Source organism: Alternaria alternata (assembly GCF_001642055.1).
Source record: "Alternaria alternata strain SRC1lrK2f unplaced genomic scaffold CC77scaffold_3, whole genome shotgun sequence".
NCBI lineage: Eukaryota > Fungi > Ascomycota > Dothideomycetes > Pleosporales > Pleosporaceae > Alternaria > Alternaria alternata.
The window spans coordinates 1,609,642-1,632,912 of NW_017306192.1; the positions used below are offsets into that span (position 1 = coordinate 1,609,642).

Consider the following 23,271-nt stretch of genomic DNA (forward strand, 5'->3'; position numbering starts at 1 on the left):
CAATCCTACAAGTTTAGATGCTTTGGCATTGCTGGGAGTGGGGCTACAGCAAGGCGCCACCTCGTGTATGATACCAACCTCGTACATCGTCTATACCCTGCAGTCCAACAAGCATCATATTAGCAAACACATCCAAGTCATCCGGCTGCGCAACCCTTAAGACTTCCGTGAAGTCTAGCTCTTTAACAAGGAAGTGATTCTTGTCGTTCCAAGCCATGGCAAAGTCGAAGGGGTTGGTCGCTCTCCACAAGTGTGCCGAGAGTGTGACGAGGTTCCTCAGAGAGGTATCGTGGGAGCAAGTCTTGAATTGACCGCTGAACAAAGTCCACATAATTGCTATATGGTAGGCACACAGAACAGTCCGTCGGGCTGATTCGCGGAAAATGTACGATTTCCAGGCCGTTCGAGCAACCGTGCTGGGATATAGTGGGATAGTCTCCGGTATGTCACTCTCCTCAGCCGCAATCGGTAGCAGAGCGGCGCCCATGTCCTCGAGATAAGGCAATAGGGTATCAGCTAGTGCCCAGAGCCGTATTCCACCACTAGAGAGAAGCATGGCCTGATATAACATAAGCGCTTGTGTATGAGCAAGAATCTCAATTGGTGTAGTTGGCGTGGCACTGGTAACAAGCTCTTGGGCGCGGCTAGTAATGTACCGTGCAACATGCTCAGAGTTGACGTCATTCATAGTGATGTAGAGGGCACATGCAGCATGCGCGTCTTGTAGTGATCTCGGCATGTACTCTTCGTAAAGCATCGGGTGCGACCATGGTGTACAGGCTTGCTCTACCATCATCTTCGGCGCGAGTTTGATATGCTCGAATGAGTACTCCACTCTGGACTTTGCGTAAGGTGAAAGATGCGCTGATGTGAAGGGCTTTCTGACTGGCGCAGAGACGGCTTGCAGGGCTGTGGGATTCCACTGGTTGGACTGGGAGGCCAGCATTTCCGAAAGCGCGTCCAACGAGTTTGCGCCAGTGCAGAAGTCAAAGTCCAGGATATCCGCCGTGGGGTTTGTTGGCATGGCAGGCATGTCGAAGTCGAATTCGACATCATCGTTGACTAGATCTGTAATATCTGCCGGTGTTTGTGGAAATCCCATATTAGTAGACAATTCGGCTGCGTTAGTTTGCGGAATTGCGGCCTGCGCACCAGGCCTTGGTGGATAGATGCAAGATAAGTGCTGTCTAGTACATCGTGCACAATGAGGCTGTTCCAAACCGCACTTGCGTTTCGCTTTAGCGCACTCTGAGCAAGACTTTTGCCTGCCTTGGGAGTTTGTGGTTCGCGTTCGATCTGCTGGCATGTTCGACGCGTCGGATGTGGAAGGAGGTGAGGCATGCCGCACCGCCGCCGTTGCTGCCCGTCTTCCTCGTTAGTCAGCACCAGTGGGACGCCTCATTCAAGCTAGAACGACTCCTGAATCTCTCACGACTACACTCCATAACGGCCGAACTTTGTCAGTTGATGGATTTCCATGATTTCATTAATCTAGCATGCCTAATGCATCAGCACGATGCATGGCGTGTCTGCTCTGTTTGATGACAGGTTCAGACTGCGCTCCGCTCGGCGCAAGCGGTTATGCGGACTTCCGATTCACAGACCACTGAATTCGAAGCAACTTCCAAGCCATATCCTCAGCAATGCGAGGATTCAGGGCTGTGGCACTCCCAAACGCGCAATCTTCTTCGTCTAGTCAAGCGTGCCTTGTCGACCTATTCGCTCTTCAACTTGCGAACTGTTGAATCCCCTCTCCCATGTCCTCGGTACCAACTCTTGACCCGGTACACCACATAAGCTGCTGCACACATCGTCCAAAACACGGCGTCAGACGCAGCTTGCTTGACTTCTTCCGCGGCTGTCTTGGGTGAGTCGCTCCTCGAAAGCACCATCGCAAGCTGTGATCGATCTCTCCACCTTTTCCAGGCTACCGCAAGACTAGCCATGAAGACTGTCGATCCAAGCTATACTCCTCCAAACACTATCAGAGCTCCAGATCCGCCCATCATAGCGCTGGTGCAAGTCGCAAAGATCGAACCAGCGACGACGTTGCCGATACCCGCCTGGATGATCGCTGCTGTACTGCCTACGGAATATCAGTGTCTTCTCTTTACGATCAACGTCTCGCTGTGACCTACCAGCGACGATTCCAGCTGGTCCAAATCCCGTAGCCGAGAGCGCTATAGCTGTGGCGATGAGCGCGACGAGAGGCACCACTATCAGCGCGGTCTCCCATGGGTGTAGCTTGATCCATTCGCCGATTGCCTTTGCCGTACCGATGAAGCCAAGTTCCCTGACTTTATTGACAGCTTCGGTCACAGCATCTTTGGCTTGTGTGGCCAGGAAAGTGGCCTTATCGGCGACGTGTTTCCAGATGACTTTGATGCCATCGTTTGCTCTTATGGGGCTGTGACGCTCCCCAGGTAGTGCGTGTCCAGTGCTGTTGTCTTATCCACTATCGCCCGCAGGCATCTCAGGCTCGGCATTGCTGCCAGATTTGTCTTCAGAGCTGTCGCTTGTGTAGTGGGTGGGGTCATGTTCCATGTCCTCGTCGTTTGCCTTGCTTTCGTACTCTGTTTGTTGCGGCGCGGTCGGCTCCCTTGCCGTAGCAGCGCGAGTCGCACGTAGCATTCCAAGCCACTTCGGTGTCAGGACGAAATGTGCCATATCGTTTGACTAATGATTGGCAGCAGTGTTGGGGAGGAATCTTTGCTTTGATCTCGAGATTGATGTGTTGCGAGGGTCTAATCACGACCTTGACGACAATGCGGGGCTACAGGTCTGTCCAATTGGCTGTGGCTTGATTCACCCTCACCATGAAGCACCCCGCGCCTTCCCCGCTTGGCGAAGACAAGAACACAATGAAGCGTTCTCAATACAGCAGATTTACTTGCGGTTTGCAACCTACAAAATCTCGGTTGATAGCGCGAACAAAAGTTGGGGGTCACGTAAGGACAGCGACATGATCAAGATACTATCAGAACTTCAGTGAATTCCTTGGATCTCGATTGCCATATGTCCAAATAACGCATAGACGGGACCTTCTACTGACAAAAAGGTAGATAGCCTGATTCCTCTGCCATGAGCTCGTTGACTTCGTTATCGACGAAAGCGCGATGCACCTCCTTGGCCTCCGCTAGCTCGCACAGCAATCTATTCCGTTCCCAAATAGTCCACGCGGCGAGGTCGCGACATGCCTTCGTGGCCTTCTCGGCGGTCTCCTTCGCCATCTCCAGTTCAAGTTTCAGCCTTACGTTTTCCTTGACCATACTCTCATAGTCTTCTTTGGTGATGAGATTGTGGGAGAGTGAGGGCGGAATAGGATCTTGACAGGGCGTAGGCGGTAAGTTATGGTGACTCTGGAGAGGCGCGGAAAGAGAAGAGTTGGGAGAGGCTTCGTCGGCTTTGCTAGGAGGACGTTTTTGGTACTCTGAGAGGTATATGCATTCGCCGTAATGGGTGGTGGTCAACGGATAGGAGGGACGAAGCTCGAGCGTTATCTCATTCCTCGGCAATACACTGCTCGTGTTGTTCAACGTGGGATCTGGAACGCGCTGCTATGATGTTCGGTCAGTGTTTATCGTTTTGTTTCTCATCAGTAGTGACCGTGAAGGGCTTACATTGGCAGGGATATTTCTCTGGATGTCGACCATTGCGCCAGACGGATCGTGATTCCGCTCCACTGCCATATTCTCAAAGTTCCCAATACGGGTTTATATGGTAGCGACTACTCAAGATATGGCGGCGTGAAGACGAAGAAGCATTGGGTACGAACACTCACGTGCAGCCAGGTTCCCACCTGCGTTAGCGCCTTGTCGCACACTCCCGGGTATTTCCAAGCTCCGCGACCCTTCGCCACTTGTTTTCTCGTTATTTATGTTTACAAATTATCGAAATGCCTGTAGAAGGTTAGCTTGCCGCACGAGTTCCCGGACGTGTACCGCATGGCCAACGGGGACAAAGGTCGTTTCCAAACTTAACTTTCCAGGATCGAGAATTTTCACGCTATTATCTCCATCTCACGTGTCGTGGTTATAGTTGTCTTCTTCAAAAATGCAAGGCGATCCCGTTGATTATCTGCGTTAGCCCTCACAGGTTCGAATAATCCAGTTCATGTCATGTATATAAGTGGACGTGTTGCCTAAGATGATGCGCGACGAGATCGAAGAGATCTATGCAGTGCATGCAGTTCAACACAAGCATTGGCAAGGTGCTCGCGCTATTTTCGTGTGATTCATAATTGAAGGAAAGACGAGAGCAGCTGCCTATGTCAGTGTCGATTAAGACAAGATTAGAACAGTATCATTGCTTATCCGTTTGTGTCAATGTCTCAAAAGGGAGGTGAACATGACGGAAGAGAGAGAATCTGAATGAGGAACCGCATCTACATAACAAAGATCGCCGATTACTGATGTAAGGCATTCAGGAATCGATGAAACATCGCCCTGTTTTTGACCACGCGCCTGACGTAGTAATGGCCAGGCAGATATACGGCGTTCAATTGTCAGCAATCTTGCGACAGGCTCGTTCGTTTTCGAGGATGAGATCTACCGATAAACGATGATATCGACTCTGAGGAATGAGGATAAATTCAGAACAGATACATCTAGTCATGGTATCTTGGCGTGAACTGGACACAGCATGTCGCCTCTTTCCTTCACTGCTCATACCGGTTTGTTCAACCTGGTCCTCCTTCACTCGAGGAGTTCACCGCGCCTTCGTATACTGACGTGGCAATTACCTAGTATGACAGCTCATATTGGAATATCGCGTGGCTTTGAGTGAGAGACGCACCTACCCGATCGGGTGTGTACAAGTCAACAAAACAATAGGCCTCAGCACGTCGTTGTCAACACTGAACACGTACACCCACAACAACCCACGCACACGCGCATTGCCAATCCCACAAAGTCAAAATGGCGCACTTGTACGTCATGAAACCACTGTATGACCCGAGTTCGCCTGCGCTCGCGGTAAATCCTGAAGGTCCTGTGTCCGAGGAAGGTGAGATACGAGAGCAGAGTGAGACCGCAACCTCCGAGAATTACATACACGATACGCGCCGGCAGTTGATACAGTCTTACCGTGAGTACTTCCTATCACTGCCATAGACTTTAGTGACACCCAGAAGAACCCATTGAAGTCGATCATCAAGTCGACCAGTGTCGAGAGCCGACTGGCGCCAACAAGCAGCCGATAGGCATCAAGAGCGAATCACCAGCTGCTCAATGTGATCTGCCTGTAGGCGACTCCCCGTCCCTCCTGCGTATCGAGACTCCTGCGCCTCTTCCGCCGCTGGTGGGAAACAATGCACATGAGTTGAGGTATCCGGTCGAGCGGTATTTTCCTCCAGCCGGGATATACTATGATCAGCTCGCTCTACCCACTGTCTTTGGCACCCGCTTCTTCAGGCAGGAGTGCTGTAAAGTCTGTTGGAAAGCGCATTCCATCCGCGCGGGCGGTTCAGCAACGTCTTGCGGAAAGAAATGCCAGGTCTGTGGAACAGGCCGCCACAAGCATGAGGTAAGATTCGCCAAAGATGTGCAGCAGGGTGCTAATTAACCTTGTTAACAGAGCTGTCCACTATTATACTGCACCGCTCAATGGTACCAGGGACACAGCATTCCACACCACCCAAAGACCCTCCAAGACCGACAGATACGTCCTGAAGATCGAGAGCTGGCCATATTGTGTGACATTGGTGTCCTGGATAGAACACGCGGCCCCAACGGTATCATAATCGCAAAGCCAGATCATCCAGTTGTGAAAGCCTTCTATAACGGCCGACCCAACCCACAGGCGATGACAGCCAGGATCATGGATACGGAGCGAAGACCCCGCTCAGTATTCATTACCACTGCCGAAGGATCCTTGTTCGTCCCAAATGTCCAATCTCAACAGCCGCTCCCACTGCCAAAGCGCCCATTCAGTCTACCAACGATGACCGTCAACAACAGTCTTGATCCTCGGCTCCAAGATCCTTATACTCTCACGTTTCCAGCTCAACACGAGAGTATTAAACAGGAGATCGTGATGGACCACAACGATATAACCACGACCAGCCTACCAGATACTGAAGACAAGCTTGAAGAGCAGGGGATAGAGATTCTGAAGTTAAAAATGGAGGCTGCTATTAAAGATCGTGAGGTTCGGAAGCTCAAGGCGGAGAATGATGCGCTCAAGATGGAAATCGAGAAGCTAGGCATCTATCCCATCAGCACCGGCGGCACCTTCGAGACTGGGAGCAAGCGGCCGCGCTCCTACTTTTAGTAACAACGCGTTAAGCGGCAACGGACAGACTTTGTCGAGTGAGTGTACGTGTTTAGATAGATGTATTCACACACTGCGTGGCCATCTCCAATGAAAATCGATGATATGTATAATGAAATGTGTAATGAAACGCAGTGTTGGATGGCAAGAGTGACCTCGGGAGAGTGACCTCGGGAGAGTGAAGATGAAATGACTTACCTAGCGGCAAACCTTCACTTCCGATCTTCCGATAGCGCGTCTTCTTCGCGATTCCCACCCAGCCGGCTCATAGCGCATCCCACTCGCCATCGCAGCTACGCACCGAATCTCCCGACTGTGCATTCGTCCAGCATCAACCTGTAATGGTAACGCGAAAATTACCGTTATCGCAGATGGTCAAATGCGCAGATGGCTTAAAAGACTAGTGAACTAGCGAGATGTTTACGCTTGCTAGGAGTATGCGCTGCAGGAACGGGACGGACGTGAACGGCGGAAGTTTACATGCAACCAAGAATTGAACGTCTACTGCATCTTCGGTCTGCGTGTTGACGCATTTGAAGACATTTCAAACGAAAAAGACGACAACGACTTGTGACTAATAAGTAAACTTGTAATTTGTGTACAGATCAGTTTGAAGAGCTGGTAACGATAATATTGACACATGCGCCATAGAGCAAACAGCTCCACCGGAACCGCTCAGTGGGATTCACTGTAACCAAATACTCCTTTTGCACTACCCTCGGGCCACTCAAATCGGGCCACCGTTCCGCTCCTCTACTGGTACAGGGTCAAGATATTTTCTCCAAGGTTGAGCTCTAATTCGAAAGCCGATGTTTCGTTTCCAGCTGATCCTTTGGCCGTCAACTCTTGAACGATAGGATCTTCGATACGTTCGAGAAACAAGCTCACATCTCCTTGAAGGTCTTCGAGCGTTGGCGTGGTACGACGATTGATCGCAGTCTTACCGGCTGATAATCCTCCTTGTGGAAACAAAGCGAAACGCGTGGTGAGTCCGTCGATGTACTTGTACATCTCTGCTGAAGAATCGAAAGCCTTGTTGATCCAGCCAATTCTCTCCGCATCTACGGCGTTGATGTCGTTAGCGCTAAGGATGTATTCCATGGCCAGTCCACGGCCGATCAACCCCGGAAGGAACTGAGATCCGCCGCCTCCAGGAATGGTACCACTGCCAACTTCTGGCTGTCCGAATAGAGTGTCGTTCTTGACCGCGAATCTCATGTCAAGTGAAACGAGAAGCTCGTTTCCAGCACCTCGCGCTCTACCTTCCACTGCGCCAATCGTAACCTGGGGAAGCTGCGAGATATTATATATGAGCCTGCTGAAAGCGGGAACAACTTCAGCTACAACAGACATCAGTCATAAGTATGTTAACATGAGGAATCGATACGTACGAAGGTTGGGCAATGTCAAGTCAAGATGACCCATGAAGTATCGGGGAACATCGCTCTTGAAGATGACAACCTTGGTTTCGTTGTCTTTCTGGAGCCTTCCGACGAGATCAGTCAATCCATCCTGCGTGTCTTGATCCCAGAGGTTGTGAAGCGACTTTGAGTTATGAAGAGTGACTTCGAGTATGCTGTTGTTCAGCGATGTCTTCAACCCAGCGTATTCCGGTAACTCCAGCGCGCGAGCTGCTGAGAAAATGCCGAATGCCGTGAGGCAGATGGACTGCCACGAAAAGTTCATTCTGGAGGTTGTGTAGTAGGCGATCTCTGAGGCGAGGCGAGCGACTGTAAACTGTTGATGTGCCACTATTTCATGTGCTCACCTCAGATATCATTATGTATTTCAAGTCCACATCTACAACTTTGCCTCATTCACCCCTTTTTTCGTAACTTTCCATCTCATTTCGTGAGTGTTGATGCTCTTTTGCCACGATTGATCAAGAACTGCCTCCAGTCCGGCCGGCGGTACTTCTCAAATCCCGATGTATCACGCATCATACTCGACTTCCAACAAAAAACGTCCGGTTATATGTCCGATTGGTACGTGCTGAATGTCATGGGTCGCGCTAGGTTCGTCGTGGCTAGCTCATTAGATTATTAATCTGTCTCAAACCCGCCGCACTGAGGCTTCATCAACCCCGATTGTTTACTGAACAAATTTCGAATGTTTACAAGCTTGGGATGAGGCAATCCTAGCTTCTTCAGCCCCGCCTTTCTGCTTAGCTTTCCAATGATTCGGTGGTTATCCCAGCTAGCTCTAACGGTCGAGAGCAGCGTTGCCGGTGCTACGACATGACGCTTATTCGATAAGCTCTGCGAAGCTCACTCAAGAACATTCAATAGCCACGGATGCCGGTATAACACTAAAGCCTGTGATCCGGTAAGTAAATGTATTAGCGAGCGCATGATGAATGATCGGTTTGTCATGCGAGACTGGCAGCTCTACGCATTTTCTCCAGTACCGAGGCAGCAACGATGTGGTCCACCAGTAGTAGATGGATAAAGGAACGCTTTTAAGAGACGCACATCTCTCAGCTTATTCGAAACATAACGAGCACTCTCATCAGCTGCGCCAATACTCTATCAAGCTACTACGAAATGGCATCTCCAAGCTCATCCAGCCCTGTGGATAGAACTGCTCTAGTTCTCATCGACGTTTACAATGAATTTCTTCACCCTGAGGGAAAGATCAACCCTTTTGTCAGCGAATCCATGGCCAAGACGAACACTTTGGACCATTTACAAGAGGTCGTCAAAGCAGCTCGCAAGGCCGGCATACCGATCTACTATTCTTTGCATCAGCAATGGAAGGAAGGTAACTACCAGGGATGGCTCCACATGAACCCAACGACATCTGGAATGAGCCAGCATAGGCTGCTCCAGGAAGGGAGTTGGGGAGCCGAGATCTATCCTGGACTAGAGCCAGACGTCTTCGGAAATAAAGACGTTGTAGTCAGTAAGCACTGGAATAGCAGGTAAGTGAAATCACGTTGCGTTCCTAGGATTGGATGTCGGGACGAGCAACGTTATTCGTTCGCTCACATGACCGCCATTTGACTAATGATACCAATCAGTGGATTTGCGAATACCGACCTCGACTACCAGCTCCATCAACGCGAAATTACCCATTTAGTAATGGCAGGGATGATTGCAAGTACATGCCTTGAATCCACCGCAAGGTATGGGAGAGAACTGTAAGTGTCATTGTTTCCGCAATAGATTCGCACAATGAAGATTAGACACTGACCTTGCTGATTATAGTGGATACCATGTGACGATACTGTAAGTCGCGATAGCCCTATATGATAGTACGTGACTGATGTGTTATCAATAGGTCTGACGCCACGGCTGGCCATTCGCCTGCCTACCACGATGCGGGAAAGAATCTGGTCTGGCCGCTCATCGTAGATGAAGTGAAGACAGTTGGCCAGTGGGCTGAAAGTCTTGAAGAGGATGCGAAGAAAGACAACCAAGTCAAGTCCGGATTGTAGATTATCTTTGACGCCAGTGCAACCATACATTAGCCACTTTGAGGCGCAATACACCTTCCATTTTACTCTTGTCATCCCCGTCCATACGACTCAAATCCTGACATGATGACAGTGGTCTATGTGCAGGTGTTGCTCACCCAGCGTTATCTACATGAAATTTTGTATGCGGCTCCGAGTCAACGCATCGCTCAACCTGATCTTCTCCCGCGATGTTCAGGTCCGAGGCCACTTCGTCCCTACTCACATATCTTCTTATCCATTGCACATGGAGTTCCTGAGTATGGGAAGTATACAAGAACAGTTCAGTACTGGTAGATAATTACCAGGACGCACCCCGATTATGTGTTGACGCAAGTTAAGAGGCCCTGAAATATTGGTGATATTCTACAAGATCTGTCAGTGACTGGTTCCACCGATCTAAGATTAGCGGAGGATGTCGCCATCTCGATTTTCCTTGGGCTCGCTCGCTTTCTGATTCTAAGCTAACACGTGCTTAAATAGTGTTTCTTCGTTCTCTAACATGGTTGTGACGCTGGAGCGATCAGACTCAGCCTTTGTTTTGGCACTGTTGAGTGTCGCTTATGAACAGGCGTCGTGACGTGACGTCTCCTCCACATCCTGGAGATGAAATAGCAGCATTTTGCCGCGGCAAGCAATGAAAAAAACAATAACTTTCTCGACCGTCTTGTGACCTAGCTGCTTTCGATGCTGGATGAGCATATGAGCCACACCTTGACCATTGGGCGACCCTAACAACGCATTGAACTCGTTAGATCCTGGGTAATACGTCGTTCCTGGCCACTGTGTTAATGCGAAACCGCAGTGCGATTCCATAAAGTCCAACGCAAAGCAAGTCCCATCATTTATCACATTATACCTAAGTACAAAACGCAAGTTGGAATCCGGCTCGGCTTTGGACAACCATTGGAGGTACGCTATATCTGACCAGTGGTTTAGAGGTGGCACGCGCGATCCTTTACGCCCGTTCACGCCTTGTGCGGTAAAATTGTCGTAAGCAACTATGATCCCATCTGATATATTTATGACTTGGCATAAGAGCGCGTTGGTCGCTGGAAATAACATCCCTTCGACAACAACCGGTGTCTTGTGTGTATGGCTGACAGGTATATTCGGGCTAAGTAATCGCGTGGATTTTTTACTTACCTCGATGGTATCCAGAACGCTATCGATACCTCGTAGCTCGGACGCATCGTTGTAATTGTATGTGTCGTAACCCCATTTTTGAAGGTCTTCAACATCGGTGAAGCTGCTTTGTGCGGAGCTCGTCGATTCGGCGATCATCAGCTTAAAGAGCCTGGCGCCTTTGGTGACCAGTTCTTGAAAGTCCGCTTTGTGTTGCAAATAAGCGGATTGCCTTATCTCGCTCGAGCTCTTTGGTTGCGATCGTAGTTCTACAGTGAGCTCATCGAATATTGCTGACACGTCGGAATTTGCGTCTTGACCCGCATTCGATGATGCCAACATATGCGCTCGTATCCCCGACATGGTCTCTGGAACAGGTGTGCGAAGCATATTGAGAGAAGTTGATCTGGGGGTGTTGGAAAGTAATAAACGACCTTGAACTGCCGGTCATGCACAAAGTATGATGGAATGTTGAGAAACAATGTAGATTAACAGATCGATCCTGAGAGACTGTTGCACAGTGTCATATTCAATGGACCAAAAGACTCTTGTTGAATGATCGCATAAGTGGGTCACATTTGCAATGTGAAGACATCTGATTCGCAGTTCAGAAGCCGTCTCGCGCTCGCCAATGAGCAATTCCATTGATGTGATGGACTCAACTCTACCTAGATACCGACGACCGCTAGATAGTCATCGTTATATCATCACTAATCAGATTGTACTTGTATCGATGTCAGTAACCCAATTCCGGATGGACACGCAATGCATCTGTGAAAAGGTGTACGAAACGATGGGGGTTTGATGGCTTGAGCGAGTCCTAATCTTGGGCAGCATTGGAGATGCAAGCGTGTCGGCGTTCGAGACACCGACGCTATGCTCAATCGATCGAGAACCCCGCACCATCCCTGCAAGGGGCCGCAGATGCCATAGGCTACCATCTGACTTTCTCTACTCTGTCGCGGCCGCGGTACCGCATCAACCAATCCCACGACACCAGCTGCTCGCTCTTCGCCTTCTGCGTCGTCTTCAGTGGAGGCGCTGTTCACATCAGTATCACAGTTCAAGTAGTATCTTATTAACCGAGCGTTCCGGAGACTGCCGGCCCCGATAAGTTCTTTGGTTGGAAGCGCTCACGCTCGATGAGCTTACCATACAGACATGCATCCAGAACCCACAAAACGACGCGAGCCACACGAGTATGTCAACTCAGTCAACTGCATTGACGTGCAGATATTGCGCCGAGACCTTCCAGCGCAATGGTCACCTTCAGCGTCATCTTCTTCGTCATACAGGCTCAAAACCTTTCAACTGTAGGCTATGCTCGAAATCCTTCTCAAGGAGGTATGTGAATCAGCTTCCTTTCAGTGTTGTAGCAAATGACTAACATCCCGGAGCGATACGCTCTATCGGCATCGTCTCACCCACGCTCGGACTGAACACCCACAGAGTGATAGAAAAAGAGCCTCACGAGCATGTGCTTCTTGTGTGAAAGCAAAGCAGCGCTGCTATGGTCAGAATCCCTGTACAAGATGCCATCGGAAGGATCTTTCATGCAAATTCAACGATGATCAATCCGAGGGCGCCGCTCTTGCTCCCCCAACAAGCAATACTCTCGCGAACCACGCATCGTTCGAAATCGTTCACGAACATGGAACTGACATGGCGCCGCCTGACTTCAGTTCAGATCCAGGATCCACAACTGTCTCCCTTGAGACAACGTCGCAAATTACCGATGCTGCGCTGCTACGTCGGTCCCCCATATCTATCCCCATGGGCGATACCCTATCTGAGGGAATGCACGGCACAGACTGGTCTGGTCTTTCGCATATATCTGGCTCTGGAGACAGATCGGATTCCGAATTACCCACGAACTTTCCTTCAAACGGAATAAACTACTTCAATGGGTTGTCTACCGACTTCAACTTACCACTCGCCTGGATGATCCCAGTGAACGAAACTTCCTTTCAGATACCATGCACACTCGAGTCAGGCATATCAGATTCCTACATATCCAGTTATGGCAATATGGTCGCTATAGAGCCCACTAATAATGACGAACTTCCAAGACCTGAGGTCGAATCACACATTACTGTTGAGGCCCACAGGAGGGTCTTGGGCAAGACTGCAGGCACAGTAGATTCTCATCTGACGCGCTCGTGCCCGTCGTTTCCTATGCTCGAAGAAAATACATTACAAATTGTAGGCGCTGAGATTTTCGGTCATGTAAGCGCAATACCTACAAAAGCCTACACAGATGCACGCTCCTTCTACATCTCGGAACGCGGTCATGACGACATGCTCTTTCCTCACTCTCGGATGCTCCATGCTTTTGTAGAGTTGTACTTCGAGTATTTCGATCCATACCTTCCCTTTTTGCATCCAGTCAGGGTTGAAAGAGGTGACATATGCGGAGTCCTTCTGATAGCAGTCGCCGCCATTGGAAGTCAGTACTCTGAAGTGAAAGACGCACCTACGTATACTACAGTCCTTCACTACTTGCTACGGAAAGCTGTCAAAGTTCATGTAAGTTTGCATGCCAGATCAAAGCTGTGAAATCTGACGCCCTTGGGATCTCTAGGTCTTTACAAGACGAACCGAGATCTCCTTTGCTCAGAGCGTGCTTCTGCGGGATGTAGGACTTCTCGCATCTGGCCGCAAATCAGACCATGCTGTGTTGCAGCGAGAGCGAAATATGATCACGAACTTGTGCCGCTCTCTATCCACTCGCGCAGGTGCCCCTGACAGCGAGGACTTTGTAGTAGACCAAAACTTGGATCACGGATGGATGCCATGGTTGCAAGGCGAAGAAGTTGTTCGTCTCGTTCACTGCGTATACAGTAAGTCGAACGATGGAGATATTATTAAGATAACCTTTTGACACCTCGAATAGCACTAGAATGTTTTCAGTTGATCTTGTTCGACCAGCGTCCGCTCTTCAGAGTTACAGATTTCGCCCAGCGCTTGCCTTGCACTCATGTTGTCTGGAACTGTCGCTCTGAGAGATCATGGAATGAGCAGAAGCGTTACGAAGCCTCCGACAACCAAGCGTCAAGATTCGATCACTTCGCCAGCAATATTCAAATCTTAAGTCTGTACGCTGACGAGAGAGCTATTTTGGACCAGGTGCGATCTTCACGGCGCTTGAGCGCCCTATTGAGGCCCGAACTGGCGATCGCTCTACAAGAACAAGATGTCAACTCCAATCGAGATAGTCTGCTATCCTCTGGAGTCTCTCCAGATGACATTACATACTTGGACCAAAGGATTGAAGACGCCATCACATCTACACATCTCTCATGCCATGCTGGCGATCATACCATGTACGACCCAGTTGTGCACGTCATTTCTATACTAAGGAACATCCCACTACGGATGATTTACGCCTCAGTAGGATGGCAAGCGAACCTCGCTGAAATGCAAAAGACAAGGGAAAGACTGAAAGAGTATTTGCGACGCAACCTGGATACAGCTAGGATCTGCTTGTGGCACGCAGCTCAGATTTACGCGTTCACTCGGAATGATCGTTATCCTGCATATTATGCAACCCTTTCGTTCGCTATCGCTGTCACCTACATACTTCTCTATGACCAAATACTGGGCCAAAAGGATACGTCAGGGGATCTAGTTCGTCTAGACAAGATCAAAGAAAAGATCGACATAACTGCATGGGCAAGAGACGGCGAGGGCTCGAGAGTACATATCACAGGTATCGGCATATTGAACAGCACTGAGAGCAGTCAAAGATTACTAGCTGATGCAGGGAACATCTTGCGATCTCAGAGACCTTGGCGAGGCATCTCGGAGGATCTCGTAGGCTGCTTTGCACAAATGAGTCAAGGAAGGATGCCAAGGGGTATGTGAGGTATCCGTCATGACCCAGATAGGCTTCATTCTCCGTCCTTCTGTGGCAAGACGATTAGATACAACTTCAGCAGTGGCATGACCAGCTTAGCCACATAATGTACCACAACACCCAGGAAGCCATCCAGATTTATGCTGGGAAAGCTAGTTCCTCCGCTCTTCCGAACCCAAGAGAAAGCTCGCGGTATCATGGCTCTTTCGTACTTTTCGCACGCATCCTTCACTTCTTCATATGTCGGGTGTTCTGGGCCGACACTAGCTAATGAATTCAAATGAAGCAGCCGAGGAAGTGCGTCGGCACAATCCGCCAGCGCCTGGTTACCTCCCTGGCCGCGATTGGGTTGCATAGCATGCATGGCATCTCCTATCACCCACACCCGGGGATCTCCCTTGCCATCTCCCTCCTCCTGAGCTCGTAACCGCCAATCCGTTCTGGGTTGTGTACTAGCACGTAGTTGCGTAACGAGCATATTGGTATCACCGGACTCATCGTCTCTGATGTCGATCATCCTATGGAACTCCGGCGCCCATTCCTTGATCGCATCGCGACAAACCTTTCTGTGGTCTTTGACCTCCGAGACTTCCTTGAAGGGAATTTTGTCGACTGGGACAACCAAACCCCAGTAGAAAGATGCTTCCGACTCGTTATATTGCAACGCAACCTTTTCGTTGACGCCCTTGTGGTGTTCGTCCGCCACCTCCGCTTCTGGGAGATACAGAGCATAGTAGAATGACATACTTCCGGCGAAGACGATGACAGGTCCTTGACGCAATTTGGGAGGCAGGCTCATCATGCGATTGAATGGGAGGTTCCCCTTCGTTAGGAAAGCCCAGTGGCTATCCAAAAGCTTGATGTTGTTCAAGCCAAGCTGCCTGTTTACCTGTACAACCGTTAACCCTTCATCTACCCTAACACTACGTCACACCAACCTTGGAGTTCGCCCCATCAGCTCCTACGAGCACATCGCACACATCATCAGTACCGTCGGAGAAGTAGACCTTAACCCTCTCTTTGCCAGTCTTCTCAGTGATAATCTCGTAGTGGTCAAACCCCTTTCCATACTTGATCAAGCCGCTCTTCTTTATCGGCTCAAGCAGTATGTCTCTTAAGACGACCCTGTTGATACCAGCTGACTTTGAATAAGTAGGCAACTGCGTTAAGTCGACGATTTCTTGGAAGTTCGTGTTGAAAAGGGAAGGCGCTGTTGCTTGTGCCCCGGAGGACTTTCCAAGTTTAGCACTTATCTTGCCAATGTGGTCATCAGTCAAGCATGCGCGAAAGCCTGCCTGAGATCCAGGTCCTAATCGGATTTGGTAGCCCTCTCGATTGGAGTCCGCTCTATCACGCTCGTAGACCATGACTTGGACGCCATTGTTTCGGAGACCGTTCGCTAAGAGAGCACCTGCCAGGCCGCCGCCAACGATGACAACTTTAAAATCGGCCATTTCGAGAGACGAGAACAGATTTGGAGAAAATTGTTGATAGATAACGGGCAGATGGAAGGATTGTGGACACGCGAATGATTATAAACTTGGAGTGGCCGTCTTCCACTACCCCGGCTTCAACAACCACCGACTAACCTGCACTTCGACGATTCAGTAGCCTAGCATATACGTTGTCAAACGCGGGGTTACTCAATCACTATGACCGACTGTGTCGGCCCATGGTGGACACTCTGTGTGGAGTGCACGCCATGTGGTAATGAATTGTCGAGTCCGGAGATGTTCATTGGTCCCACCATGAGCCGCCGGCCCCACAGACATCCCCGTCACTTTACTCGGCTTCGCACAACGATTGCCAGACCATCCACAGCGAACAGCGATGCATCGGCGTCTATGTTTGACCGGCAGCCGGAGGTGTGTATCCATTCTTGCAGGGCAGTTGCAAGGAACGTATGCACAACATTGAACACATGACGCCGATTGGGGTAGTGGAGGTAGGAGCTACCCTTGTTCTTGCGTAAGGGAAGTTGCACATACACTGCGACTATGAAACACAGACTTTCACTATGAGGTTCAATTCCCTCTGACATGCCCGAGCAATGGCATCAGCGGATCAACTTTAAAATATCTCGACTTCCATACAAGAATGACTAAATACTGATGTACAGTGGCCCATAGCTAGATGTCTAGGTTTGTGCATTGCCCAGGCATTAGGCTCAGTACGCTAGAGGTTGTCTCCTTCTCTACGCTTGTCGTAGCTCCTGTGACATCTACTTTGTATGGTGCAATGCAACTGGACCAGCGATCAGCCGTAATCCCTCCAATGCAGCAATATTGATCGACTTACCTATCGTCGTGCAGACACCAGATCACTGTTTCCGGTTGATCGAGCCACCGAACTTGCTTTACAGCAAACTGTGCAGCCGATCCATTGAAGGGACGTCCATCGTGATTCGCTCTCCCAGCGATAGCAAGAAGCGCAATCTTCGGCTTGGGCTCTACTCTCGAGATGACACCCTCATAGGTACCTAGATGAGCGTTCCACAGGATTGCGCTACCATCGATGATTATATTGAACATGAGCTGGCCACCATCGCAATGTGAGAAGAGATTGGTGCTCCTGTCGTGGACATAGTCAAGGAACGAACGCATCCCGTCATTCATCTTGTCCTTTGGTACGAGCTTATCTAGTTGTAAGAGGCCATACTTCATCCCATTGCTAATGTCCAAAGTGCACGTATAAGGAGAGGCTCCTCCAGTGTACACAACTGCAGTGTCCATCAGATCGGGATGAGGATTGGGCATAAAAGCATGTAGTGATGGCCAGACATGTACTGCAAGAGAAGCGAGAGAATGATCAGGCATTTTCGGCTGGTCTGGAAGAGCTTTGGCTGTTGGAACCTCGCCGCGCTTTGCTTGATCCCTCACAGTACGCGTGAAGAGCGGTATACGTTCTCCGCCAGATACAGGCATAAGTTGCTCATCCGGGACGCCAGCGGAACGAAGGAGATTGATAGCTTCGCAATTTGCAACAACGATGGCTCCAGTTTTAATCGCGATGCGATCGGCTCCTGGAAGGTGGTCGAAGTGGGCGTGAGAGATGAAGATGTAATCCGCTTCGTTCACGTTGTCAACAGCCAAATATCGCGGCAATACGGAGGGCCGGTCGAGCCACGTATCCAGAAAGATAGTAATCCCGCTGGTTCGAAGGCGAAATGTTGTCGCACCTACTGAAGTCAGCGTTCCATCTTATCGTATAGATGCCACTGAACCATACCAAACCATTCTATTGTAGTACCTGTCATTGTGTTTGGCATGAAGTTCGAGCGTATCCTTCTGATCAGGTGTATTCAAGATGACTATGCATGCACGTAAGAGTAGTCAAAGACTTACTTTATGTTTGGCACCAGGGTCCCGTAGGTTGCCTACTAGCAAGTCTTTGGTGGGGGCGTAGCCGACGGGGAACGCGATCTACTACTAGACTATTCTCGGCCGATTCGGAAGAGGGCGGGGATTGAGCACACGAGGCTGAGGACACGCCAGTATGTGCGACGAAGCTAGTGGGCGCCACTCACGTTTCGTACATTGATTCGTACCATCAGGCTAATGATCTCTTGGATCTCCCGAATCGCAACATTGTTCATTGCATACCACATAGTTTTGCCAGCTTGACAGATGTGACGGTGTTCTTGTTTACTTCCAGTCTCTATCTCTCGCTACTTTTGCGCTTGCTTTGAACAAAACAGATGCCCGATATATCTATCAAGCCTGAATTCATCTTCTCGCTGTCCTCATTCAAGTCTTCAGCACTACAACTTGTCCTCATGGACGTAAGTACGGATACCTGTCCCCTCGAACGCGCTCACAAAGTAGTCTAGCTGTCTGACATCGGACTCCGTCACTGTTTCGTCGATCGTGAAGCGAAATCTTGCAACTAACATTGCGAGCGTGAGTGTGATCTCCGCATATGCAATGTTGATTCCGAGACACTGCCTTACACCCTTGGAGAAAGTTACGAGATACCTCTCCAAATCTTTTGCATCTGCAACTAGCCATCGGGATGGGTTGAATACTCTGGCATCTTCGCCCCAAATGCTCTCGTTGTAGTGCATCGAGTAGGCAGACATGCCGACAATGGTTCCGACGGGGATGACCTTCTCGTCAACGACGAGTGGTTTCGTTCCGTTCGGTACAACTCGCGGAAGTCTTCCAGGCACTGCCATAGCGCAGCGCAATGCTTCCTTTACACAAGCAGTCTGATCGCGTTAGCTTTGTTTTGCTATTCATCTAAGAATCATACCAGATATGGAAGTTGCTCGAGTCTAAGAAGGTCAAAATCGTGTTCTGCCGTAATACCAGCGTCCTTCATCTCATTTCTCAGATTAGTGAATATTGTCCGGTTCTCTATAATCGCTTGGACGGCAACTGCGAGGGTTGTAGCCGTTGTATCAGATCCTGCAATCAAGATGTCCGAAGCTTCAGCCTGCACCAGCTCATCGTCCAGATGCTGCATGGCATCGAACACGATCTCACGGTTCAGGCATTTACCGGAACTTTTCAAACGTCTGAAGTTGGCTACTGTAGCAGCAACCGCACGAATGAGGCCCTGGAACTTTGCCGCTGGCTCGCTGAGCTTTGCTGCGACAGCAGGCGGACATTTGTTAACGATGATTCGGATGAAGGGGAAGAACAACAGGTCCCATAGCGATTCGGAAGCCAGGTCAAAACATTCAATGAAAGGTGTGTTGAATGTGTTGTCTTCAGACTCGGTAGTCAGATTGAAGGACTCTCCGAAAGCAACTTCGGTAATGAAGTCTACCGTTAGACATCTGTGACACGTTTGTTAGCTAATCTCCGGTTAGCTTGCTTCGGTTCCGGTACCTGAAAGCGTGATACAGATTGATTGCGCCATTTCCTTTCATCTCGGCGATCCTGTCGCACATGATAGTGACCTTTGTGAGCAAGATCTTGTTCATGGCTCGTACAGAAGACTTCGAAAAGAAGTTGCTAAGTAGCTTCCGTCGCGCACGGTGCAGTTCTCCGTCATGCTCTACAAAGACGGAATGGGGCGTGTTGAAGGCATCATAGAAAGATTTTTGTTTGGGAAACGTATAGCGTTGCGAGTAGATGGTGTGGTAAAGCGTGGGATCGGTGATGTGTAGCTCGTTTGGACCGATGCGTAGTACACGCGTATCTGTCTTATCGTCAATGTTCTATTCAAAGAAACCATGATATAGCATACTGTATGTTCGATGAAGGTGCTCGAGAACTTCTTCAATTTTCCCATGCTTGCTCAACGGGTATTGCCACCAACTTGAGAAAATCGCTTTGTAGGGTCCAGGAAAAGATGCTAATGGATGGAAGTAGACCAGATAAACTGCTCGAGACGATCCCAAAGTGATTGCGAGGGAGATGATGAAAATCGTTAGCTCAAGAAAGGAGCAGTCGCCTAAGGCAGAGCTTGCCAAGCTTTCCTGGAGACGAGGAATGATGGTTGCGCGAAACATCACGGACCAGATAATATGGCAGATAAGTGCAAACTTCGAGCCATGTTCATGGATCTCTCTTATATTGTACAGTAGCTACTGTCATTCCAGAGAGATCAACGTTGAAACTCCTAAGTCTGATTACCTTGTGTTGTGGAGAGTCGTCGTACGCAGGCGATCTATTGCCGACGGGGCGGTGGCCGCGGGTCCCTTGAACGTTCTCGTTAGCACGACCAGAGTTCCGACGGGGCTGACACGTCGGCAACTATGAATCAATGTCCAATGAGAAGCTTAATTGATGTAGGCTGAAGTGCGGAGGTGCCAACATCATGCTATTTGCGCGGAGTTCGCGTTGAGAAGAGACCGATCCTGTCACCTGCTGCAGTCGACTTGAGACGTCGCGACTCACAGCACCGGAGTTAAACTGACTCCTGACTCACCATGCCCTTGTGGGAGGGTTACGAAATGGTCAAATGCATGCAAGCCGCAGCGGCGAAAACTTTGGCAAGTAAAACCGTAAACGATGTTCGATGCTATATGATGGAAACAAGATCTCGATCACTCGAGGTGACACATCTCAACTCGACCGAGTTAGATTGCTAGCTAGCGCTAGAGGTTCACTTTTGGCCGTATTACTCGTCATCATCGTTGCATCAAGCTCGAACAGCATTGTCTGGGATCCGTCCTTGCACTTGTCCCGACTCAAGGGCTCTTACTCGAAGTCGAAGAAATTCCAACTCAGTCTCTAATTTCGTGAGGTGGTTCGAAGCTTCGTGTTCTCGATCTTATATGCTTGACTTTGTTCCTCCATCTCTCGTATCTTGGTGGTCATAGTGCGGATCTCACACGTATAGGTGGCGGCTTCTGCCCTCATCTTGGTGTGTCGCTGTTCGATGGCCACGTTGTCGCTTGATATCGTGTTGTTCTCTCGCAGAGGATTGGCATATGAGGCCATCAGGTTGTTCAAAGACTGGGTCGTTCGGTCAAGGCCACCATGCAGCTCTTTCGCGACCACTTTAGCTTCTCTCTTTTCTCGCTGGAGCCTTACGTTATCGGCTTCTTGGTCTGCAATGAATGGCAAATCACCGGTGGAAGAAATGATATCGCTGTGGTATTTCAGTAAGAAACGTATAAGTGCTTGGCCGGATTTGCTCACAGCAAACGATCATCCATTGGTACTGTATCGCTTTTTAGCGTTGATACACCGGAAACGGAACCACTCGTCTTGATATTGGTATAGAAATAGCTGAGCCGAGGATCACGCCGATTGTTATGAGTGTTATTTGAAACCATATAATGACATTAAGGGACTGGTGAGCAATTCGAACACAAACAGATCCTGTGCATACGCGGCTCAAATAGAAGGACTGGCTCGGCGTGTGGGGTTCGACAGCGTGTGGGTGAATATAGAGGCCTTGGTAATGAAGGTGAAGAAGAATATTCTAGGTACCGCAAGGCCGATACCGTATCATTTGAGCGCTCTCACACCGACACTGCGCTCTTAACCACGCCCGCTCTACAACCAGTCCGATCGAGTTTCCGCAGTTCGATCTGGTTGACGCAGACACGATGCCGCGCGGTAACCTACTTCGACACCTCTTCAAGCATGGTCCACACGCGAGATCAAAATCCCATGAGCAATCGCCGTTAGTCAACAAAGCTGAAAAACCAGCGGCGATCACATCCGGAAATCCCTCACAAACACTATCACCTCCACAAACTTCCAAAGTTCCTGCCATTCATGTCCTGCCTCGGATCACCGAAGGAGACTCCGTTCCTTCTGCGACCACACCGTCTCCCGTAGTCTCAAGCGCAGGAAGCACGGAATCTGATCTCCTATCCATCACCACTGTCCTCGACATAAACGCGCCTGCCTCCCTGCCGATCGTCGATCCTGCGACTCTCACCACACGCGATCTCGTCTACGCCGCCATCGATGAATCCATGACAGCAATTGGTACTCATATCGACACGCTGGAAACTACGTTGGCGCTACTCCAGGCCATCACTGGTCTCAGCGAGACGGTCGAAGTGCTGAATCAGGAGATGGAAGACAAAAAAAGGGTATGCAAAATGAAGCTTAGGGAGCTGAAAGAGTTTGAGGAAGCTGTAGAGAGGATGAGACTTCCGGATGACGAGGCTCATGTAGCGCAAGATTGATTGTGCCCACCAATCTGGGAGGTAAACAAGCAATACCAGAACCCGTGCGCGAAGGTGGAACGGATTGCGGATTTGTTTAACCCAGAACTCTGGTTGTCGTTCTTGATGTATCTCTCTTGTGGCTCACGATCACACATCACCTTTCTAGCTAGCTACCTATCATCACAACGACTGCGGTCAAGCGCTGCATGGAGTTAGCAATTATACGGAAGTTTACATCATATGACTACCCAAAAGCAGTGATATATCATGGTATACAGCTATCCCATGATGACTAACTTTGAGATGTCAGGAGTATGTTACAAGACTCGTGTAGGTGATAGGCAGTACGCAAGTGATTAATTGTGATTGCTTTGGTCTTCCTTCGTTCGCAAAGCTGGAGAGCGGATCATGCCAAGAATCAACACATAGTTTAATGGACTGTAGACACTTTCAAACCAGAAAATGGCCGCGACTGCTGCCTTATGTTGGCGAAATTGGCTCGCTTGAAGCCCCATCTCACACTCACCCACTGTCTGACCTGGCTTAGTAGTATGCATGGGCTGTGCGAGCTAGCAAGACACTTCTCTACGAACACGAACTAGAGCTCTCTGCAATCATCATGCGATTGAGCACGTCATCCGTCATACTTATCGTGTATCTGAGCTCCGCCGTCGCTCAGGTAGCTAATCGTGGGTGTCGAAGGCAACTCCTTGAATTCTCTAGTCAGATAACGTACATCGTGTTACTGATATAATCATAACACCCGGCGTAGCAGTGACTTTTCTGGAGATCACTGGTGCTGCTGAGATCAGTATAAGACGCCAGCTGGCCTCGCTCGTTAGTTAAGATGGAACAGGTTGCGAGTACGATCGCTGTCACCACGTACCAGCATTCGTTCTCTGACCATCTCCAAGCGGGACAGGCGCTCAGGATGAGGCAGCATTGATTGATGAGCACACCGAAATCATCGAGACACATACAATGGTG

At 49.6% G+C, this 23,271-nt stretch overlaps 12 protein-coding genes across 12 annotated transcripts; 4 read left to right on the forward strand and 8 right to left on the reverse strand.

Moving 5' to 3' along the window:
- Positions 1 to 43: 43 nt before the first annotated feature.
- CC77DRAFT_927307 (hypothetical protein) lies at positions 44 to 1,102 on the reverse strand (the record flags this gene model as incomplete). Its single annotated transcript, XM_018533986.1, has 1 exon — positions 44 to 1,102. The coding sequence occupies one exon, from the start codon at positions 1,100 to 1,102 to the stop codon at positions 44 to 46; it is 1,059 nt and encodes a 352-aa protein (XP_018390246.1).
- An 862-nt stretch (positions 1,103 to 1,964) lies between these two features.
- On the reverse strand, positions 1,965 to 2,667 carry CC77DRAFT_1058011 (hypothetical protein; the record flags this gene model as incomplete). Its single annotated transcript, XM_018528088.1, has 3 exons — positions 1,965 to 2,086; positions 2,139 to 2,378; positions 2,457 to 2,667. The coding sequence occupies 3 exons, from the start codon at positions 2,665 to 2,667 to the stop codon at positions 1,965 to 1,967; spliced, it is 573 nt and encodes a 190-aa protein (XP_018390247.1).
- Positions 2,668 to 3,044: 377 nt separating this feature from the next.
- Positions 3,045 to 3,689, reverse strand: CC77DRAFT_1058012 (hypothetical protein; the record flags this gene model as incomplete). Its single annotated transcript, XM_018528089.1, has 2 exons — positions 3,045 to 3,557; positions 3,621 to 3,689. 2 exons carry the CDS (start codon positions 3,687 to 3,689, stop codon positions 3,045 to 3,047), a joined length of 582 nt encoding a protein of 193 aa, XP_018390248.1.
- A 1,227-nt stretch (positions 3,690 to 4,916) lies between these two features.
- On the forward strand, positions 4,917 to 6,416 carry CC77DRAFT_1047358 (hypothetical protein; the record flags this gene model as incomplete). The annotated part of the gene is made up of 3 exons (XM_018527491.1): positions 4,917 to 5,085; positions 5,132 to 5,523; positions 5,575 to 6,416. The coding sequence occupies 3 exons, from the start codon at positions 4,917 to 4,919 to the stop codon at positions 6,268 to 6,270; spliced, it is 1,257 nt and encodes a 418-aa protein (XP_018390249.1). The 3' UTR covers positions 6,271 to 6,416.
- Positions 6,417 to 6,942: 526 nt separating this feature from the next.
- Positions 6,943 to 8,188, reverse strand: CC77DRAFT_1038093 (ClpP/crotonase). Its single transcript, XM_018527094.1, has 2 exons — positions 7,662 to 8,188; positions 6,943 to 7,610 (listed from the first exon to the last, which is right to left on the reverse strand). The coding sequence occupies exons 1-2, from the start codon at positions 7,954 to 7,956 to the stop codon at positions 7,024 to 7,026; spliced, it is 882 nt and encodes a 293-aa protein (XP_018390250.1). The 5' UTR covers positions 7,957 to 8,188; the 3' UTR covers positions 6,943 to 7,023.
- A 171-nt stretch (positions 8,189 to 8,359) lies between these two features.
- On the forward strand, positions 8,360 to 9,765 carry CC77DRAFT_1091712 (Isochorismatase hydrolase). Its single transcript, XM_018529583.1, has 4 exons — positions 8,360 to 9,190; positions 9,290 to 9,409; positions 9,477 to 9,497; positions 9,550 to 9,765. The coding sequence occupies exons 1-4, from the start codon at positions 8,814 to 8,816 to the stop codon at positions 9,704 to 9,706; spliced, it is 675 nt and encodes a 224-aa protein (XP_018390251.1). The 5' UTR covers positions 8,360 to 8,813; the 3' UTR covers positions 9,707 to 9,765.
- Positions 9,766 to 10,253: 488 nt separating this feature from the next.
- On the reverse strand, positions 10,254 to 11,649 carry CC77DRAFT_1047361 (hypothetical protein; the record flags this gene model as incomplete). The annotated part of the gene is made up of 2 exons (XM_018527492.1): positions 10,438 to 11,649; positions 10,254 to 10,324 (listed from the first exon to the last, which is right to left on the reverse strand). The coding sequence occupies exons 1-2, from the start codon at positions 11,237 to 11,239 to the stop codon at positions 10,254 to 10,256; spliced, it is 873 nt and encodes a 290-aa protein (XP_018390252.1). The 5' UTR covers positions 11,240 to 11,649.
- An 862-nt stretch (positions 11,650 to 12,511) lies between these two features.
- Positions 12,512 to 14,713, forward strand: CC77DRAFT_1058017 (hypothetical protein; the record flags this gene model as incomplete). Its single annotated transcript, XM_018528090.1, has 3 exons — positions 12,512 to 13,375; positions 13,431 to 13,689; positions 13,743 to 14,713. The coding sequence occupies 3 exons, from the start codon at positions 12,512 to 12,514 to the stop codon at positions 14,711 to 14,713; spliced, it is 2,094 nt and encodes a 697-aa protein (XP_018390253.1).
- Positions 14,714 to 14,739: 26 nt separating this feature from the next.
- Positions 14,740 to 16,159, reverse strand: CC77DRAFT_1058018 (FAD/NAD(P)-binding domain-containing protein; the record flags this gene model as incomplete). Its single annotated transcript, XM_018528091.1, has 2 exons — positions 14,740 to 15,594; positions 15,644 to 16,159. 2 exons carry the CDS (start codon positions 16,157 to 16,159, stop codon positions 14,740 to 14,742), a joined length of 1,371 nt encoding a protein of 456 aa, XP_018390254.1.
- A 611-nt stretch (positions 16,160 to 16,770) lies between these two features.
- On the reverse strand, positions 16,771 to 18,100 carry CC77DRAFT_1091715 (hypothetical protein). Its single transcript, XM_018529584.1, has 3 exons — positions 17,934 to 18,100; positions 17,004 to 17,883; positions 16,771 to 16,949 (listed from the first exon to the last, which is right to left on the reverse strand). The coding sequence occupies exons 1-3, from the start codon at positions 17,971 to 17,973 to the stop codon at positions 16,835 to 16,837; spliced, it is 1,035 nt and encodes a 344-aa protein (XP_018390255.1). The 5' UTR covers positions 17,974 to 18,100; the 3' UTR covers positions 16,771 to 16,834.
- A 365-nt stretch (positions 18,101 to 18,465) lies between these two features.
- On the reverse strand, positions 18,466 to 21,138 carry CC77DRAFT_1028558 (cytochrome P450; the record flags this gene model as incomplete). The annotated part of the gene is made up of 5 exons (XM_018526455.1): positions 18,466 to 18,912; positions 18,957 to 19,485; positions 19,538 to 19,850; positions 19,899 to 20,085; positions 21,136 to 21,138. 5 exons carry the CDS (start codon positions 21,136 to 21,138, stop codon positions 18,466 to 18,468), a joined length of 1,479 nt encoding a protein of 492 aa, XP_018390256.1.
- A 573-nt stretch (positions 21,139 to 21,711) lies between these two features.
- CC77DRAFT_1091717 (hypothetical protein) lies at positions 21,712 to 22,302 on the forward strand (the record flags this gene model as incomplete). The annotated part of the gene is made up of 1 exon (XM_018529585.1): positions 21,712 to 22,302. The coding sequence occupies one exon, from the start codon at positions 21,712 to 21,714 to the stop codon at positions 22,300 to 22,302; it is 591 nt and encodes a 196-aa protein (XP_018390257.1).
- Positions 22,303 to 23,271: the final 969 nt, after the last annotated feature.